The 20153-nt window shown below is 31.9% G+C and overlaps 2 protein-coding genes across 2 annotated transcripts; both read left to right on the top strand.

The window, feature by feature from the left end:
• The first annotated feature begins 5979 nt into the window (after positions 1-5979).
• LOC141671167 (transport inhibitor response 1-like protein Os04g0395600) lies at positions 5980-11474 on the top strand. Its single transcript, XM_074477301.1, has 4 exons — positions 5980-6124; positions 6500-7039; positions 9262-9754; positions 10155-11474. Exons 2-4 carry the CDS (start codon positions 6531-6533, stop codon positions 10908-10910), a joined length of 1758 nt encoding a protein of 585 aa, XP_074333402.1. The 5' UTR covers positions 5980-6124; positions 6500-6530; the 3' UTR covers positions 10911-11474.
• A 3062-nt stretch (positions 11475-14536) lies between these two features.
• Positions 14537-16424, top strand: LOC141672164 (uncharacterized). The gene has a single exon (XM_074478670.1). The coding sequence runs from the start codon at positions 14674-14676 to the stop codon at positions 16396-16398; it is 1725 nt and encodes a 574-aa protein (XP_074334771.1). The 5' UTR covers positions 14537-14673; the 3' UTR covers positions 16399-16424.
• The last annotated feature ends 3729 nt before the right edge of the window (positions 16425-20153 follow it).

Here is a 20153-nt window from a genome sequence, read left to right as displayed (position 1 = left end):
CCAAACCTCCTTGGCTGTCTTGCAATTGATGATGTTGTCAAACATGTCACCATCAACTCCATTGAATATAATATTCATGGTCTTTTTGTCCTTCCTGACTTGCTCAATATCAGGATCTGACCATTCATGCCTAGGCTTGGGGACTGAAGGCTCATTTCCAGTAGCAGCTCTCATTGGAACATGAGGACCTCTCTCTATGCAATCAACATAAGCCTCATCTTGAGAAAGAAGATGTAGGTGCATCTTCACCTTCCAATGATGATAATTGTCTTAATCCAAAAATGGAATTTTGACTCCAACATCCTTCTTGTTCATCTTGTTGTTTTGTTGTGATCTTTAAACTCTTTGTACTTCAAGAGCTTGCTTTGATACCAATTGTTATTCCCTAACAATACAACAAGAATTACAGAAGGGGGTTGAATGTAATTCTGGCTTCTTTTTGAGATTTTAAAACTGGTTCTAACTCAATAATATATAAGTGTTTGATATGTTAAGTGCGGAATAAAGGAATTACATATATCAAAACACAAGTAATAAAAACACAGGTCTTTAAAACTTTATGGTGGATTTGAATGTATCCACCAGATATATATATATATATATATATATATATATATGTATGTATATATATATCAAGAGAACCGTGTGAAGCTTGAATAGCTCACAGCTGCTTTACAAGTTACAAACAAACTACAGAGAAATTCTGCAGAATACAGCTTACAAATGTTTCTCTGCTAAAAATGTGTTTGCTTAGTTAGTTTGTTCTACTAGCTACACTTGGTTTATATATCACCAAGTTTACATGATAATAAGACAGGATAATAAAACAAAACCTATATATCAAGTCTAGTTTCATGCTGCTTCACTACTCTATTCCAGCATCTTTGAAAATCTTCATAACTTGCTTGGAAATGGTAATGCTTCTTTGTTCTCATTTTCCTGCTAAACAGGCTGCCACATTCCTTTTGCAAACACTCGACGCATGTGACTGTATTGTCACTATCAACAGATATTTGAATTGATCGTTCGTCGAGTACGTGCTTGTTATCCGTCGGGTAGTCTTGTTGATCATCCGTCGGGTGGCTTTGTTGATCATCCGTCGGGTAACCATTTATCACTTGACTCCATTTCATTTGTGCAGAATTACAAGACATCTTATATTTATATTTAATCAAACTATTTTGCACATCTACTAGTAGTCTACATGACTCATAAGTTACTACAGAAACTATACAAAGTTGTTTGCAAAAATGTGCTACATGACTTATTGTTACATAAACTACTCACCCGATGTATATCAATTAGTCATCCGTCGGGACTATATTGAATCATCCGTCGGGACTATAATTGATCATCCGTCGGGTGCTACAAAATACACTAAATTAAATCTACTAAGGTGTTTTGTTTGGCTTATTATCAAGTACACAACATATTCGTAACACTTTTAAATTGGAATATTTTAATTTAGATTTTTTTAAATTGTCGGGAGAATTCCATTTTAATAAAATAGTATAAATATTATAGATAATATATTTTGATTTCATCCATAGATTCTAATAAAATTGTTCAAATTATATTATAATTATAATTATATTTCCATAAAACTCTAAATTATATTTTAATACGGTACTTAAGTACAATTACGCTTAGGTTCCTATTTCACCTAGAATTCGTTGTTACTTTTTACTCGCCGTTAGTAATATGTTTGGTCGTCATTTTAAATTGAAAATTACAAAATAAATAAGCAATAACGTAAGTTAAGTTGGCATGTGACGAAGTTATTGGTGGAACAGGTATCGAGTAAAATAGGCAAGTGAAGGAAAGGTGGGGGCAGCTTGGCAACGCCGTAATCTGACACCGGCCAGTGCACTAATCACGTGATTACGCTTTCTTAATTACACAAGTTGACCTACCCTTTCATTACGTACACCTTAAATCTTTATCACAGGGGGAATCTATTACACAGCTAATTATCTCGATAATATGCACCCACATTAAGTGTTCCTAGGATAAACTACTAAAAATAACTATACTTACGCTAACAATTTGAGTATATAGAAGATTTGTCAGGTATTTTGTTTTTTTCTAACTACAGATGAAACCATTCCTTCCATAGCTATATTATTCTTTCCGTTGCATTTTACATCCCTCCGTCCTATTTTCTATTTTTATGAAACTATTTTAACAAAACTTAGTTATAGAAATTACTTATCAACTTTTAAAAAAAACCCAAGTTCAGAAAGACTTTCGTAAACATATTATCAATTTTTTTTGCAAAATACAAATTTCTAATTCATATTTACAAAAGTACGATTTTTCAAATTATTTTACATAAATACGGTATTTCTGTAACTATGCAACTTCATGTCATTTTTATGAATTTCTGCAATTACATGAGATATCTAATACAACAAAAAGCAACCTGGATGCATCCAAAGAACTGGACGCAACTAAGAAATTTTTTCATTAATTAATAATCAATAAATTAATAACCCGCTATAAATTAAACCCCCTATAAATTAATATTTTTAATAAAATAATTTGGTCCTCATATAATAGAGACTATGTATATTTAATCTCGATAATTTAATAATCTCTATAAATTGATAAAACTTACTAGTCCCATCATTATTAATTTATAGAGGTGTTACCGAATTGCATATATGATTAATTTTGATTACACCGTTTTTGCTAATTTTTTTATAAGATAGTTAAAGTACAAAAAATCTAAAAAGAATAGTAATTTTTGTAATTTCTTTAATATTTATTATAATTTATTAATTAATAAAAAAAATAGAATATAATTACATTTTAAGAAAAGACAAATCTTACAAATAATAGATTTATATATAGTTTTGGAAAAATAATCTTAAATCATATTGAAAACATTAATTAATATTTAATATGATAGATTTTTTTCCTTCTAAAATGTAAGATACAAAATTAAGTTAGATCAAATATTTATGAAAATTGAATTAATGATTGATTTCAAAATAGGTGTTATATTAAAATATCCACTTTTGGAAGAAAATTGTCCAAAATAGTTAAAGCGAAATGGTCAGCCCAAAATATTCACAAAATATATATATTGGAGATGTACATATTATTTTTTAAAAAATTTACAAAAAATACGTATTATTGAGACATATTCAGTTTGTGTACTCAATATGGATTCCAACAATACACATATCTTTAAAATGCAAATGAAAGCACACGTGATATTGCGTGTCTTATATAATTTTTTTAAAAATTAAAATATTGCACCGCATAGATATATAGTGGGTATTTTGGATACTGTTCCGTATCTTTGAGTATTTTGAACAATTATATTTCAAAAATAAAATATTTTGTTCATTATTTCTTTCAAAATTATGACAAAAATCGTTGATATTTTATTTCACAAATTTAGATCAAAATTGATTATGCAGCTGGGTCGTTGCTTCCGTCAGTAGACACACTGACTATAGATAGATAAATAATAAAACACAGCTGTGAACTGCTGCTACGAGAAAAATAACGAGAATAAAGTAAAATTTGTGATGGAAGGCATGAAGGGATGGCAGGCAGGCTTAATATAAAAATACTATAACAATGACTGTTCAACACGGAGGAATCAGATCCCCCGAGGACTGTATATTTTTAACACTTTGTTCACTGATTTCTCGTACGGACCTATACTTGACATTGCCAGAGCTGAAAATTACAGTTCCTATCATTTGTCTGCATCACTTCATTTCTACTTTTAACCATTTTAGATGTTTGCTCTCAAAATATCACACTTAAATAATAAAAGTACTAAATTTGTAAATTTATTGTTATTGTTAGGTAGTTATTATAAAAATCGGTAATCCAATTTTATAAGTTAACACATACTAGTTTTACAATCCGTGTGATGCACGAGTTTTCATTAGTATTTTTATATTATTTAAAATTATATTTTATATTTTTTGGATTATTACCTTATTAGTATATTTATAAATAATAATATAAATATCTGTTGTTGACGGTATTTACACATGAATCTTGGGTAGGGTATAAATAATAATATAAATTTTTGTTGTTGGCGAAATTCGAACCTGGGAGTTTTATTATTGTATAAATAATAATATAAATATTTATAAATATTTATTATTGGCGGGATGCGAACCTGAGAAATTGAGTAATGTATATTCGTTTTAGTATTTGAATCTAACGATAATGATCACTTCATTAAAAACATCCGATGGTTATAAATTAGGATAACCAAATCAACAAAAAAAAACATACCGACCAAAAGAAAGGCATACTAAATTATACCCCATTTCGGTTATTATAATATAGTATAGATTTATCATATAATATATAATTATTTAAATTTAATTTAAAATTCTATTTTATAGCTAATAATTATTTGTAATATACCAATCGATAAAAATACATATGAATTAATCGGATTTAAAAAATTGGATCCATAATGTATTTTGCAAAAAATTAATCGAGAATTTTTAAAATTATACTTTTAGGTAGAATGTACAATTTAGTAATATATCTATATTTACTATATTATATAACCAAAAAGATACACCGTAAGTTTGGTTATCAATCATTTTGAATTCTTGTTAATTGATCAAAATTATTAGATATAAATACTAAATTTGTAAATTATTAAAATATTTATTTACCAATCTTGTCAATCGCATTTTAAATTAAACATATATCTTATTATTTAGAAGTTATATCTATTTTATTATATACCCCCATCCCATTTTAATTGTTAGCCTTGGATGAGGAGAGTAGTTACTAAATCGAACTAATATTGCATAATTTTATCCAACTATAATTGCGAGTAAATTTTATCATTCTTTACTCTACTTCACGAATTAATAATTATTAATAAAGGGAATTAATAATTATTAATAAAGTTCTTTATTTTTCTATACTTCATTTAACCTTTCCTTTCAAATATATTAATCCTCGATATCACCTAAATATTAATAATCTTTATTAATTATAACTTTCTAACATTTTAAGACAAAACACAACAAATGAGTTTAAGAGCGTCAGGCTCCTAGTTTACTCCTTAGAGATAATATAAAATTATTGATTTTTAGCGATTTCATATGTTCTTATTAAAAACATCTTTAGTCACATAAAAAATAAAAGTAGGTGAAAAGAGTAAGATAATATTGTTAAAGATATATAATAAAATAATATTTAAGAATTAAATTTGACTCTTAAAATTGACTAGGGATATTAGCCTCTTAAAATTAAAAATCAGTTTAACAAGTCTATTCTAGCAAGATTTTGATTCTCTCTCCTTTAATTTTGAGTCAAGGATTTGAATAGAAAGCGTGGATTTTATTTTTTTTTCTCCTTAATTTTTGAGTCAGAGTTCGAATATATAGTGTTGGACTTCCAACAGCTCCTAACTAACTAATATTATTAGTTATTGCCTTCTAATGGTTTAATATGTTATCATCTTCAATAATATTTTTTAAATTTATTTCTTAATTTATTTTTTTATTATTAAAAACATCTTGAATTCATAAAAAATAAAAATACGTGAAAGGAGAAAAATAATATTATTAAAAATATAAATTAAAATAATAATTAAGAGTAAACTTGACTCTTAAAATTAAGGAAATAAATTAAATTCTTAAAATTAAGAATGAGTTTAAAAATTTACTAAAATAAAATCTTAATTTTCCCCATTTAATTTTGAGTTAAAAGCTCGAATAAAGACACGCCCGATGCTATCAGCGAACTAGAGAATCTTTACTAACATCCACCGCATGTGAAATACTCCCGAGCTCTTCAATCCACGTGGGCCACAGTACACGTGGCACGATTTCTAGATGTGGTGCGCATATCACACTCCTGCGCACGTTAGCTATTTACCCTTGTATAATCTGTCACCTTCTTAACCTTTGGTGGATTTACTCATTAATAATTATTCTCACTTTTCCCCATAAAAATAATACTAAATTAATGTCACGAAAATAATAATTAAAAATTAAATGCACCCACTCTATAATTCACCTATATAAATATAATTTCACTTGTTATCAAAATCCCCAAATTGGCTAATTGATTGCTCTGTCCTCTTTGAAGTACTGTACTAGCTAAAGCTTCAATCTTTTTTCAGGTTCATTACAAAACATTTATGTATTTTTGTTTGTTTGATTCATTTTCTTAAAGGGTCATGTAAAGTCAATTCCTTTCTTGGTTTTTTTAATTATTGCACTTTATTCATTTCTTGAATCTTGATTTGGATAAATTTATCATTGTGTATTGTGTATTATTTGAGCTGCACATGTTTTGATGTTTTTGTAAATCTCGAATCTTGCTTTATTGTTTGTGTGTGTATGTGTTTGTATATGCATGTGAATGTAGATAAAGTTAGCACTTTGATTCAAGAGGATTGGTAGAGAAACTTATGTGTGTGTGTGTGTGTTTTGACATTTGTTTGATGATAAAGATTTGATCTTGATGGTTTATTTGTTTTAATTTTTGAATGTAGATTTTGGAGCTTGTAATTGAGTTAAATCAGTATGGATCCAGTTAGGAAAAGAACTAAAGACTCATTCAAATCATGTGATTCAACTCATCTAGCTCCATTTCCTGATGAGGTTCTCGAAAAAGTTCTTTCTTTAGTAAAATCCCATAAAGATAGAAGCTCAGTTTCATTAGTATGCAAAGATTGGTACAATGCTGATAGGTGGAGTAGGGGTAAGATCTTTATTGGAAATTGCTACTCGGTCTCACCGGAGATCGTGGCTCGAAGATTTCCAAATATTAGGAGTGTTACTTTGAAGGGGAAGCCGAGATTTTCAGATTTCAATTTGGTGCCTCAGAATTGGGGTGCTGATATTCATTCATGGCTTGTTGTGTTTGCTCGAGTTTACCCTTTTTTGGAGGAGTTAAGGTTGAAAAGAATGGTTGTTAGTGATGAAAGTTTGGAATTTTTAGCGAATTCGTTTCCGGGGTTCAAAGTTTTGTCTCTCTTGAGCTGTGATGGTTTTAGTACCGATGGTCTCAAAGCTATTGCTACTCATTGCAAGTAAGTAATATCCATTTTTGATATTTGTAAAACTAAGTTCTTTTCTTGTATCTCGATTTGGGGTTGCAATCTTATTTTGTTGACTTTACCATGAGTTTTTTCTGTATTTGTTCAAATTAAGACTGATTCACCTTGTTTAACTTCTGTTGCTGAACATGAGGTTTCATATACTTGATTGTCTTGAACATGGATATTTTGTGGAATATGATAAAATTAGAATAACTCATAACTATTACCATGTTGACTTTATAATTGAATTTGTTCTGATTTAGATAAAATGAACTATTTTAAAATATAAAAGTGAGGGAAATCACTAACGTTTATGGTAATTAAATTTTAGGTTATCCTCATGTGCATGCATTTAGATGGAAGAGTTGCTAATGTTTGGCTCTCAATAAAGTTGTCTGTTGATGTGTGGTTGAAAAATGAATGAGGTGGTTTATTGGTTTTTGGGTTGGGGAACTGATTTTTTTGTCTTCTTGGTTTCCTTTAGCAATAATTGAAGTATTTTTGCTTTATAATAAAAGGAAAACATTTTGATGTGATGGTTGACCTGTTATAGAGCATTTAATGGATGGCATGTTCTTGAATCGTTATGTCGTGTTCTTACTAAAGTATCTCCATATATTATCTTGTTAATTTGGGCCTCTTCTTGTTACCTGTCCTTGGTACTCCAACCGCTCACATCTTAATTAGATATATTTTCACGACTCTATCTTCATAGTTTGAGTTTAGATGAATAAGAATTTAAGATTCCAAGCAATTTCATCTTAAATATGTCAAATCAGAATGCATATCTAATTTGGAATTATAAAAAGAAGATATCTTTCTGTAATTAGGAATGGAGGGTGTACAATTATACATTCTCATTGGTATCTGCTTTGCCTTGAGCTTTCCGTTATTCTCCTGTCATTAATCGGGAGAAAGGAGACTGGATTCTGAATTATTATTATGATTCCCTTAATCAAAATAAGAACTAGTACGTAGCTCCTAATAACTAGGAAGAAATTACGATCAAAGATGATGACAAATAGTAATTACTGATACAAGGATAAATTCCTTGTAACAACTAGGTACATTAATGATATTCTGTCAATCTTTAAACCAAAAGAGCGCATTCAGATTTCTGGTGTAGAAGTTTCCTGTTAGGTTCTGCTTCCTCCATGTTAAGAAAAGAGAAAGTGGGGGTAAAGTAAGCCTGTGTACCTCTTAGGATTTAACAGTCTGGCATCAACTGTGTATGCAGATAGCTCGAGTGGCTCAAAATTCACTCTTTTCAGGAGTATCAAGTGTGGATTTTTGTATACTATATACAGACTTCTAGGCCTTTTCTGTAACGCATCTTGATTTTCTAATATTCTGATACTGTACAGACATCTGGAATATATTATTTTGACTGTTAATTTCACTTATCAGCTGATCCTGTTCTACATGAGAAACATCATGGTCTTCCAAGTCATGCTCACCACTAATATCTCTTTCCCGATTAGTCATAACATAGACAAGATGCTAAGAACAAACATTTACCACATACCTTAATTTTTTTTATATTAATTTTTTCAGCTGTTTTTACTTTAGAATAATAAATGAATAGAGGAGTTAAATTACAGTTTTTGTGTGTGTTATATAAGTTCGATTATTGGACCTGAAAGAGAATAATTGTTTACTTTTTAGCGTGGTCTCCATAATTAATTTAAGTTACATCCTGCAACTGTGTATAAAATATAAATTCTATGCTTGTTTGAAAATTGTGGTTTCTCTCCCATAATATTGTTTGTGTTTGTAGCCCCCTTTTTATCTATCCCCTTATTTGTAAATAGCGTGTTCCTAAATGCTATCTATTATCACTTCTCACAACTACACTTCATTTAAATTTTATTTTTTTAACATGAAATACTTAATATGTGACCTATGGCCACCTACCAAAATATTGTAGTTAGTTAGTTGTTGTGTTTCTAGAATAAAGGCGATTAATAGGTTGGCCTTTGTTACTTGAGCAACAACATCATATATCTGTGTTAAATTCATCTCCAGGTACATATATGAATCTGTGGTTTAGCTTTATAGTTCAGCAATCATTGACTTCACAAATAAAGCACTTTGTATAATACTTTCTCATCAATTTTCCATTGAAGGCAGTTCTTCACTTTTTCATAATTTGACCTGCTTGTGTTTTGATTTAAACTATTAAAAAGGGAAAATTAAAGGGTTCATTTTTTTAGGAACTTGACTGAGCTCGACATACAGGAAAATGGCATTGATGATCTCGGCGGGGGTTGGTTAAGTTGCTTTCCCGAGACCTTTGTGTCTCTTGAAGTGCTTAATTTTGCCAGCTTAAATAGTGATGTCACTTTTGATGCTCTTGAAAGGTTAGTTAACAGGTGTAAAACATTAAGGGTTTTAAAGGTTAATAAACATATTTCCTTGGATCAATTACAAAAGTTACTGCTAAGGGCACCCCAACTTATGGAGGTTGGAACTGGTTCATTTCAACAAGAGCTTGTGCCCCGTCAGTTTTCAGAACTTGAAACTGCATTCAAAAGCTGCAAAAATTTACATACAATCTCAGGTCTATGGGAAGCTTCTTCAGTCTATCTACCAGTTATATACCCTGCCTGTGTCAATCTTACATATTTGAATTTAAGCTATGCAACTCTGCAAAGTGATGAACTTTCCAAGCTTCTGCCAAACTGCTCCAATTTGCGGCGTCTCTGGGTAAGAAACTTCTGCAGCATAACTTTTCCTTTTAATAAAGTCTCTTTGATATTTTTGCAACTTTTTTGTCTGATATATACATCAGTTATAGACAATAAAAGCCAAATGTCGGCGTTGGTTCTGAGGGTCAATTATGCTAGGTTGTAACAAGAAAACAAGCTAGGGATTATATACTCTAATGTCACAATACTAATTACTACGATTGTTTAACTGCAGAATTATTCCTTTATTAATCTGCATTGCTTCATTCTTTTTCTTCACTATTAAGGACATATTAAGATGTGACACCGAATGCATATGAGATCAATTAATTAAAATAATTGGAAAAAAGGAAAAGGCATGAATTCTTGATAGCTCCAGTTAAAACTTTGAAACTTCTGATTATGATACTTTTGTACAGGTTCTGGACACAGTGGAAGATAAGGGGTTAGAAGCTGTTGGATCTAGCTGCCCCTTACTCGAGGAACTGCGAGTTTTTCCTGCAGATCCATTTGATCAGGATATGGTTCATGGGGTGACAGAGTCAGGGTTTGTGGCTGTATCTAATGGATGTCGCAAACTTCACTATGTCCTGTATTTCTGCAGGCAGATGACTAATGCTGCAGTTGCCACTATCGTCAAGAATTGTCCTGATTTTACTCATTTTCGTCTTTGTATAATGAATCCAGGCCAGCCAGATTACTTGACAAGTGAGCCAATGGATGAGGCATTTGGTGCAGTGGTCAAGACTTGCACCAAGCTACAGAGGCTTGCCGTTTCAGGCTTACTAACGGACCGAACTTTTGAGTATATTGGGAAGTATGCCAAAAATCTAGAAACCCTTTCGGTGGCATTTGCTGGGAGTAGTGACTGGGGAATGCAATCTGTGATGGAAGGTTGCCCAAGGCTAAGGAAACTAGAGATAAGGGATTGCCCATTCGGAAATGCAGCTTTACTTTCTGGGTTAGATAAGTACGAATCAATGCGGTCTCTCTGGATGTCGGCGTGTAATGTGACAATGAATGGTTGCAGACTACTTGCAAAGAACATGCCAAGGTTGAATGTTGAAGTGATTAAAGATGACGAAAGTGATGACAACGAAGCTGATAAAGTTTATGTCTATCGAACAGTGGTAGGGCCTAGAAGGGATGCACCTCCTTTCGTTCTTACTCTCTGAACCTGAAACAGATTTCCATGTGAGTCTTTCTGTGACACATGCTCGGTCTCACAGATAATTACGAATTTAGCAATAACATTTTCAGAAGGGTTTCTCATAGCTTGTAAAAAAGTTCTTGAGTTTAGATGGTATTGATTGCTAATACAAGGAATTCTGTTGCCTTTATCACGGCATGCTTGTCTTATCATGACAATTTCTGGAACCGACTCTCTTAGGAAACCATGTAACACCTTGGTCGAGTTGCTACCTCAGCACTCTGTTGTACTTTTCGCCGTCCTATCATTTCTTGGACGTTGTTTGTGATTTATTTTCAGGAAACAATAATATGAAGACAAACAAGCTAGCTGAAAGGTTTGAATTGTGAATGATCCCAAGTGAAACAAGCTGGCGTAGCTATATGCTCTACATGTAAGAATATTGATAAATTTATATTGCAACAGCTCATTGATTTGTACCATCTTCAGATAATTAATTACCAAAAGTGTGTAGCAGTTTAAACTGATAAACTTGTGGAATCATTGTTTATGCTTCATTATGGTTCAAACATTTACTTCATTACCTTTGTGTTACCTGTTGTGCATGAAATGCTTGATAAATATATTGTCTAGGGTTGTCAAACATCCTTTTATGAAGTTATGGTGTATTTGTAACCCAGAAAATCTGTAATTCTAAAGTGCAGTAAATACAAACTTGTAATTCTGTAAGTTATTATGTTATATTTTGTAGTTGGCAAATGTCAACTATAATTCATTTCAAAGCCCTTTCTTAGAATTAATAAATAATGGGGATATTGAAATATTTGTGCGTGCTTGTTTAAGTAATTTTTTTTTTTGGCTTTTAATATACTACTATAAAAATGGTGTCGAAGTCAATAATCTGCTGCTGCCAAGGAAATGCTGGGAATATATTACTTGGTGCTTGTCGTGCTGGTAAATAGCCTAAATAACACGCCCATCAAAAGGCATGTATGTGTTGGTGGTCATCACTCATCATCATCAGTACCGTTAAATGTTGTTTTCCGTTTACAACCACGTTTTAATCCACTATAAACACAGAATTCTCACAAGGGAAGAATTTCACATCTTTTTTTTTTTATCGTAGTGAACTCGCACCCGCTACTTATTTATCCTATTTTTAAGAGCATGTCCAATGGGTAACAATTTTAGCTAAAAAGATGTCAAATAGATACTATGTAAATAATTGTCCTCTCCAATAGTTCTTTCCATTAACTATAATTTTAGCCAACCTATATTAGCTATATTTGTCCAACCTATATAGACCTGTAGTGAAATTAAACATCATCTATTATCATAATAAAATAAAATATTCTATTTATACTTGAATAGTAGTAACATACAATTTAAAAAAATAAGCAATCGTTATAGTCAACTCTGAAGTAAATCAGCTTACAGGTTCCCCAAATTTTACATAATCATTATCTTCTCTATTTTAGCCAATCATATTAGCTAACGCCCGATGAAGATACTCTAAAAAGAGTTCGATTATATTGTAAATGGAGAGTATGCAAAATGCAAATCGAAAGATAAAATAGGCGGAACAGATTCATGGCATTCTTATAGAGAAGAATGAAGGATAATGAGATGAGCATGAGGGTGGTGAACCTGAACCCCCTCTTGCCTCAAGCTAGGATGGGATGATTGTCTTATCACGAGAATGGTCCATTCTATGCCAAGCCTACAAAGTATGGGTGGCACATTCAAGATTATTAACTGGACACCAGTCACAGCCTCACAGGACCATGCAACGCTTAGCTGTGCCGTGCGTAAAACTAAACCCCACACTTGTTTTTCTTAATTTTTACTTTGAATATTAGATTTATGCTTTACATTTTTTACTTCTTCATTTCGATTTGTGAGTCACTCAAGAGTTTCTTAATTTTTCAACAGGAAGTTACTGTACATTTATTTCTATACATTTTTTTATGTTACATCCAATTCTATATATTTCAAACTTATCAAAAATAGTAAAAATTTAATAATATAAAAATCAAATACATCTAATACTTATTCTCACTATACTAACTTTATCCATCAAAAATTGATTGATCCCACCACTTTACCCAATTTTATACTTTCTTCTCACTAAATTATACTTTTTCCTTCTCTCTCATCCCACTATCTTACGAAAATTACCAAAAATAACATTATTTTCCTATTATGTCTTGTTCTCCGTGCCCAAACCATTTGTATACAAATGGCTGGGACGGAGGGAGGGTTGTCAATGGATCGAATATCCAGTCCGATCCGAACGCTAATGGAGCGGATATGAATCATCAAAAAATAAATCTGATCCGAGAAAAATCTGATCCGATAAACATAGGATATGAATTTGAAACGATCCGATCCGTTAATGACCCGATCTGAATATATATATGCAATTATAAAAAAATTAATTTTTTAATAAATATATTATTTATTATATAATACTCCCTCCATCCCTTAATACGTTTCCCATTTTGACATTTTATACTGTTCACGGTAAACGTTTGACTACTAATTTACATCTAATCTATAAAAGCAAATATAGTCATGAGTGATCTTGTTGGATTCGTATTTATGAATACTTTAATACAGTGAAATTTTTATATTTAATACTATTACGAAATTAAAAATATTAACAATCATAAGTGTGCATTGGCAAACGTGTACTGAGAAACGTTTTTAGGGATAGAGGGAGTATATTGTAAATAGGCTTCAAGCAAAATGTATTGAATTTGGATATTTATAACTGGGATTACGCAAAACAAAATGCAGCACTAAAAATTCTAAGATCACCAAATTTGGGATATTCCATTAAACTGGTATGCCTGTCTTTGTTTTCTGCACAAGTCCCGACTTCTAACAATCAAGGTACTAGGCAGACTCATATACAAACATAATTAATAGTAGCACAAAAAATAATTGTTAGGGAGAGATGAAATACACTTCCAAAATGGGTACTAAGGCTTTTGATTTTTTTTTTTTAAAATTCTAATGGATTGAGCTCCGATCCGAAAATTCGTGATTCTAACAGATTCGAATATGGATTGGGCTGTTAAAAATCTGACTGAAATCCGATCCAAATCCAGTAAAATTATATGGATCAAAACTATCCGATCCAGATCCGATTCATTGACAACTCTAGACGGAGGGAGTACAATTCAATTACTAGAATGCAGTAATTATATATTATTACCCCTATACGATAAAGTTTTTATTCAAATTAACAACTCGACTTGATTCATGTTCGGCACAAATTTTATTGTTGAGGATTTTACCTGTTCCGCTTGTATTATCAAACTTCAACTCCTTGATTAAAGAATAGAAAATCTTAATCCAAATTTGTAACACAACGATAATGACACTTTAAGGAAAACTAATTTATCTTGTTATCTATTTTTAGCAAGAAATGCTGCAACATTTCACTGTGTAAACAGTTAAGAACAACTGAACAAGTCAAGAGGTTCAATGTGTACTTTCCTCAGACAAGCTGAACTTTATTTTTATACCCTTTTGCCATCCTTTTAAAAGTCAGTATGCAAGGTCAGTTTCGTAAATTTAGCACTACCTCAGTACATTTTATTACCTACATATACATTCAGTTCTTACACAAGTACTTAAAACACAAGACAAATCATCCATTCATGATAAGAAAATCATTGCTGTGTTTCCTCCTCATAAATCATCATATTTTTCCTCAAAAATCATCATAAATTCCAAACCCAACTCACCAAAAATATGGAATTTAATTCCTAAACATACAAATGGGTCAACAAAACTCACCGGAATTGTCATCAGTACCCACCGGAAAATCAAGACTCCGGCAAGCTATTGAATTATCATCTACAATCATTTCACTGTCTTATTCCATCAAAGTGTTCACTGTTAAATGGCAACTGATCAGAAACAAGCTGCAAGAGCTCCTCTCCGGCCTTACAGATATCGAAAACCGTGATTCCGGCGAGGAGTCTGCACTCTCCGGCGAGTATATTCAGGCAATTATAGACACACTTTTTTTAAGTAATGAATTTGGGAATAAATGCATTGAGTTAAAATTTAGTGGGAAGCTTTTAATGCAAAGTGATCTTTCTATACTTGTGTCTAAAATAGATGATCATATAAAATGTTTATCTGAGATATATATAGTTGGGCTTTTAACAAATAGTAATGCTATTGTTGTACAAAAGCCTGGAGCTATGGCTTCTCGAGATGATATGAAGTTCTTCGTTAATGATATTTTGTCAAGGCTTAAAATTGGAGATACCCATATGAAGAAACAAGCTTTAATTGCTCTTAATGATGTGATTCAAGAAGATGATAAGTATGTGAAGATTTGTGTGGAGATTGATGGGATTGTTTCAATTTTGGTGAATTTTCTTGATTCTGAAGTGATTGGGATTCGAGATGAGGCTGCGAAAGGGGTATGTTTGATTTCTCAAGTTGATGTTTATAGAGGTGTTTTAGCTGGTGCAGGGATAATTGCACCTTTGATTAGGGTTTTGGAGGGTGGAAGTGAGGTTGGGAAAGAATGTGCAGCTAGGTGTTTGTTGAAGGTTACTGAGAATTCGGATAATTCATGGTCGGTTTCAGCTCATGGAGGAGTGACTGTGTTGTTGAAGATAGTTAAGAGTGTTGATGGTTGTGGTGGTGAATTGGTTGGTTTGGCTTGTAGGGTTTTGAAGAATCTTGCTGGAGTCGAGGAAATTAATAAGTTTATGGTTGAAGAAGGTGCAATTGTGGATTTTCTTCGGTTGTTGAAGTCTAAAGATGATATTGTATTGCTAAGCTCGATGGATTATCTTCAAACTATGGCGTCGATTGATGAATCAAATCGGGATTTGATCATTAAAGAAAGCGGTATTTGTGTTCTAGTCAATGTTTTGGACCCTAAATTATTGGTATCATCTAAGGTGCGAGAAATGGCCTTTAGAGGAATAAAAACATTATGTTTGAAATCCGAAAGTTCATTGAACATTGTGATGAATTCTGGATTTTTGGATCATGTGCTTTACTTTCTTCGTTACGGGGAGGTTTCTATACAAGAAATGGCATTAAAGGCATCCTTTTGGCTATGTGAAACCTCAGAAGAGGCGCAAAAAGCCATGGGTGATGCAGGGTTCATGCCAGAACTTGTAAAGTTTCTTAATGCAAAGTCTTTTGAGGTCCGCGAAATGGCAGCCGAGACACTCTCGATCATGGTGTCAGTGCCTAGAAATCGTAAGAGATTCGTGCAAAATTCACAAAATGTTGGTCTGGTTGTACAACTACTTGATCAAGATGAGGCTAATCTAGGCGACAGAAGGTTGTTGCTTTCTATTATAACGTCACTGGTAAGCTCCAACACTGGCAGAAGAAGTATTGTAAATTCCGGGCATCTCAGAAACATAGAAAAGCTTGCAGAAGCAGAAGTATCAGATGCAAAAAAGATAGTTAGGAAGTTATCCTCAAATAAATTCACTAGTATATTTAGTGGAATCTGGCATTCTTAAATATAATGTCAATTTTCTTTGCCTTTTCTCTTGTGTATACCTAGTTATATTATTCATGAACCTCAGTGTTTAGTAGGTTGTTATTAACAATATCATTTCTAAATCATGTTTCTGACATAATATACATATAGGGAGTTGTTCCCATACAAGAAATATTTTGCAACATATTATTGTTAAACAACCCTCTCCTTTCACATTAAAAAAGGCTGTATAAATTTATTCGCTTCTAGTAAATTGAATATTATGTTGCAACAATCATTTGACGAACCACACCCATGTATTCATATTTTAATACAAATATGTATAGATGAATGAAATGTTGCTGTTAAAGAAAGAATTCTTGGATGGTTATGCACATGGGATATAGTTGGAAGGTTGTATGGGCATGTGGTGGTCTGGTAGAGTAGCCATCAACAAATTGTTTGTTGAACCTTTTGGTGCCATGTCCAATGAATAGTCCAAAATTAAGAAACTGCTTACAAATCTTCTTGTGAAAGGAGAGTGATGGATACAGCATATTACAGTGCTATTGCCTGTCTTTTTAACTCTTGTTATGCTGTTTCAATTGTTATGGTACCAACTTAAGAGTACAACTTTGGCTGATAAATAATTGAGTCAGTTGTCACAAATGTGTCTCATGAGGTGTCTTAATTAACAGGGTCACCTTATCTATCTTTATTCAGATGCCATTTTTAAAGGTATATATAATAAAAGAAGATATATGGACTTTGTAAAAAAATTATATGTGTGTATCAAACTAGTATTGTTCTAGCCTTTTAAATTTGACTTGGGTGACTTGCTTTCGGGAAAGCGAGGGGATCTTGTATGTATTGAAATTTTCCACTCGAAATGCTTGCAGAAAGGGTTTTGTCGTGTTTCTTGTTTACTTTCTTATAGCCCTGTTAGTTGGATTTCCCACATAAATAATACCAGTGAGATGCATTGTTATTAAAATCGGCTAATTTTTTAAAAATTAATAATAAATTATAATTAATCGGTCAAAAGTAACAGTTTGTTAAATTACCGATAAATCATCAATTTTTTTAAATTGTCCGATAAATCTCAAATTCATATCTCAATTGATTAATTAGTTTCGATTTTTGAAATATGTAACCATCTAAATATTACGTATGCACCAGTACAAGCTCTTCCATAACAGAATAATTTACTTAAAACAGTGTTTAAATTACTTGGCGAAAATAAATAAATTGGTAAAACAGGGAAAAAGTTGATGAATAAACAATTAGCAGAAGAAATAGAAAAAGTTGATTGAGAGACACATTACACATGTAGCAGCCAGGGGAGGAACTGGGGGACCCAAGGGAGCTCCGGTCCCGCCAACTGCGGAATAATCCCAAAATTTTTATATAAAATTTTAAAATTTATTATCAAAAATTTTTTTGGTCCCCCTAGATTTAAAAAAAAAAATTTGAAATTGAGAATTGATTATACAAAATTTTATTGATTTTGTTAATTACTTCATTCAAAATAATATTAATTAGACGGAAATAATGGAATTTGTTCATTAATCTTAATAATTAATAAATAAACATATAAGATAAAGATAGTATAATTTGAAACAAAAAAAAGATTCTTAAAACTAAAATCTAAAAACATAACATACTTGTTCAGTTGTTCTGCTCCGGTCTCAAAACCCCCAATACACACTATACATACAAGTTACAAAATTACAATCCCGCATATCATCTCTCTTTATCTACTCTATCTTTGTATCTAATCTGTAAATATGAGTAAGAGAAAAGAGATTACATCCTATTTTCAACCCAAGAAGAAGCAAACAACTACTTGTGAAGATGAAGAACCTTCTGCCGCCTCAACTGAAGTCACTGGAGATGGAATTGAGCCTCTGATTTTTGGTGGGATAAACAGAAACTCCGAGCAAAATCTTCAAAATCCAGAGATTGTTAATGAAGGTATTGATTCTGAGAACACTGATGAAATTATTGATTTCAATTCGTTAATACGTGATCCTGGTTTGCCGAAACAAATTGAGACTTATCATCCAAATAAAAAGGATTTAATTAGGAGAGCATACATTGATCTTGACCCATATCAACCTGTGCAAGTTTATCCCTTCTCTGGTCCAGAAAATCATCCCCGTCGATTTCAAAAGAGTTGGTTTGATAAATTTCCTTGGTTAGAGTACTCCCCAGAAAAAGATGCAGCATATTTTTTTTATTGTTTTCTTTTTGCTAAAAATTCATTAGGAAGATGTGACTCGAATATTTTTACTGTCAAGGGGTTTAACAGTTGGAGGAAAGTACTATCTTGATTCCAGATATGAATGCTCCCTACTTTGATGTGCTTAAATCTCTTCGTCCACAAGGAAAACAAAAGCAAATGGTGACAATGGAACATCATTACCGAGTAGAAATCTTTACAGCTGCCATAGATCAACAATTACAGGACCTAAACAATATAATCAGTGAACAAATGACGGAACTTCTCATTTTAAGTGCATCACTAAATCCTAGGGATGATTACAGGTCTTTCAACATAGAGAACATTTGCAAGTTAGCTAAAAAGTTTTATCCAGAAGATTTTTTGGGAGATGAAAAAATTCATCTACAGTGTGAACTACAACATTATGGGTTAGATGTTCCGGTTCATCCAGATTTGAAGAATCTGGTGATTTATGTCATGGATTGGTAACCACAGAGAAAACTGACATGTATCCATTAGTTGATAGACTATTAAGGCTTATCTTGACTCTTCCAGCATCTACTGCAACATCTGAACGAGCTTTTTCTGCTATGAAAATTGTGAAAACAAGTCTTCGCAATCGATTGGAAGATGAATTTCTTGGGGATTATTTGATAGTGTATATTGAAAAAGAGATTGCGGAGACCATTTATGCCGAGGAGATCATTGATTCTTTTTATTTGATCAAAGAAAGGCGTGTACATCTCAAATAAATCGGTATGTTTTCTACTTTTATTTATTTTGGTCCCCCTATGTTAGATTCCTGGTTCCGCCTCTTGTAGCAACGAGTTCAATTAAGAAAACATGCACATTCTGTCAAGAACAAGTTAATTATAAAATTTCAAAGCCGAAATATGTTTTATATTATAATTTGGTATATATTATTCGACTGATTTGTTATATATGAAGTTTGATCATATTACGTGCAGCAAGTGCAATCATGGACTAAATTGGTACATTTGTCTCCCAAAAACTTATTTTCTGTTTCTCATCAGGCTTCGTGAAAAAGGAACCTCGAACCTCTGCTACTCTCTTTTGATATCGATGTCCAGCTATTATGCTGCAACAATATGAGCAGTTAATTGAAGCTTAACTGAAGTTTAACTTGTATCTGCTTCTACATGTTATTACATTTTGGAATAATATGTTTCATGTTGCTTAAAATGCATCTTTCCAACTCGGCAAAATAAATAAATAAATATCTATTTAGTATCATTCAGGTTTGTTCTTGGTAGTTCCTGTTAAGAGTAAATGACAACAAATTCTATTTAAAATCTGTTTTTTTGGGAAGCATATTCTAAAAACGCTCTTTCAAATACTTCACCAATGATATTCTGCGTCTGCGCTTGCTCCCAATTAGTGTGATATATTTGGACTTATAATTTAGTTGATTGTATTTGTTTTAATACTTTGATTTTTCTTAATGTTATACAAAGAGAGTTCATTAAGATGTTGAAAATATTTGTTAAAGAAAAACTAGGCAGCAACCAGCTCAGCTGTCACATTGGGTTGATAGTTTGTACATAGCTAGT

Source organism: Apium graveolens, chromosome 7 (genome assembly GCF_009905375.1).
Source record: "Apium graveolens cultivar Ventura chromosome 7, ASM990537v1, whole genome shotgun sequence".
NCBI classification, from domain to species: Eukaryota; Viridiplantae; Streptophyta; class Magnoliopsida; order Apiales; family Apiaceae; genus Apium; species Apium graveolens.
Note: the sequence above shows the minus strand (reverse complement) of the source record. Positions and strands in the feature narration are given on the sequence as shown.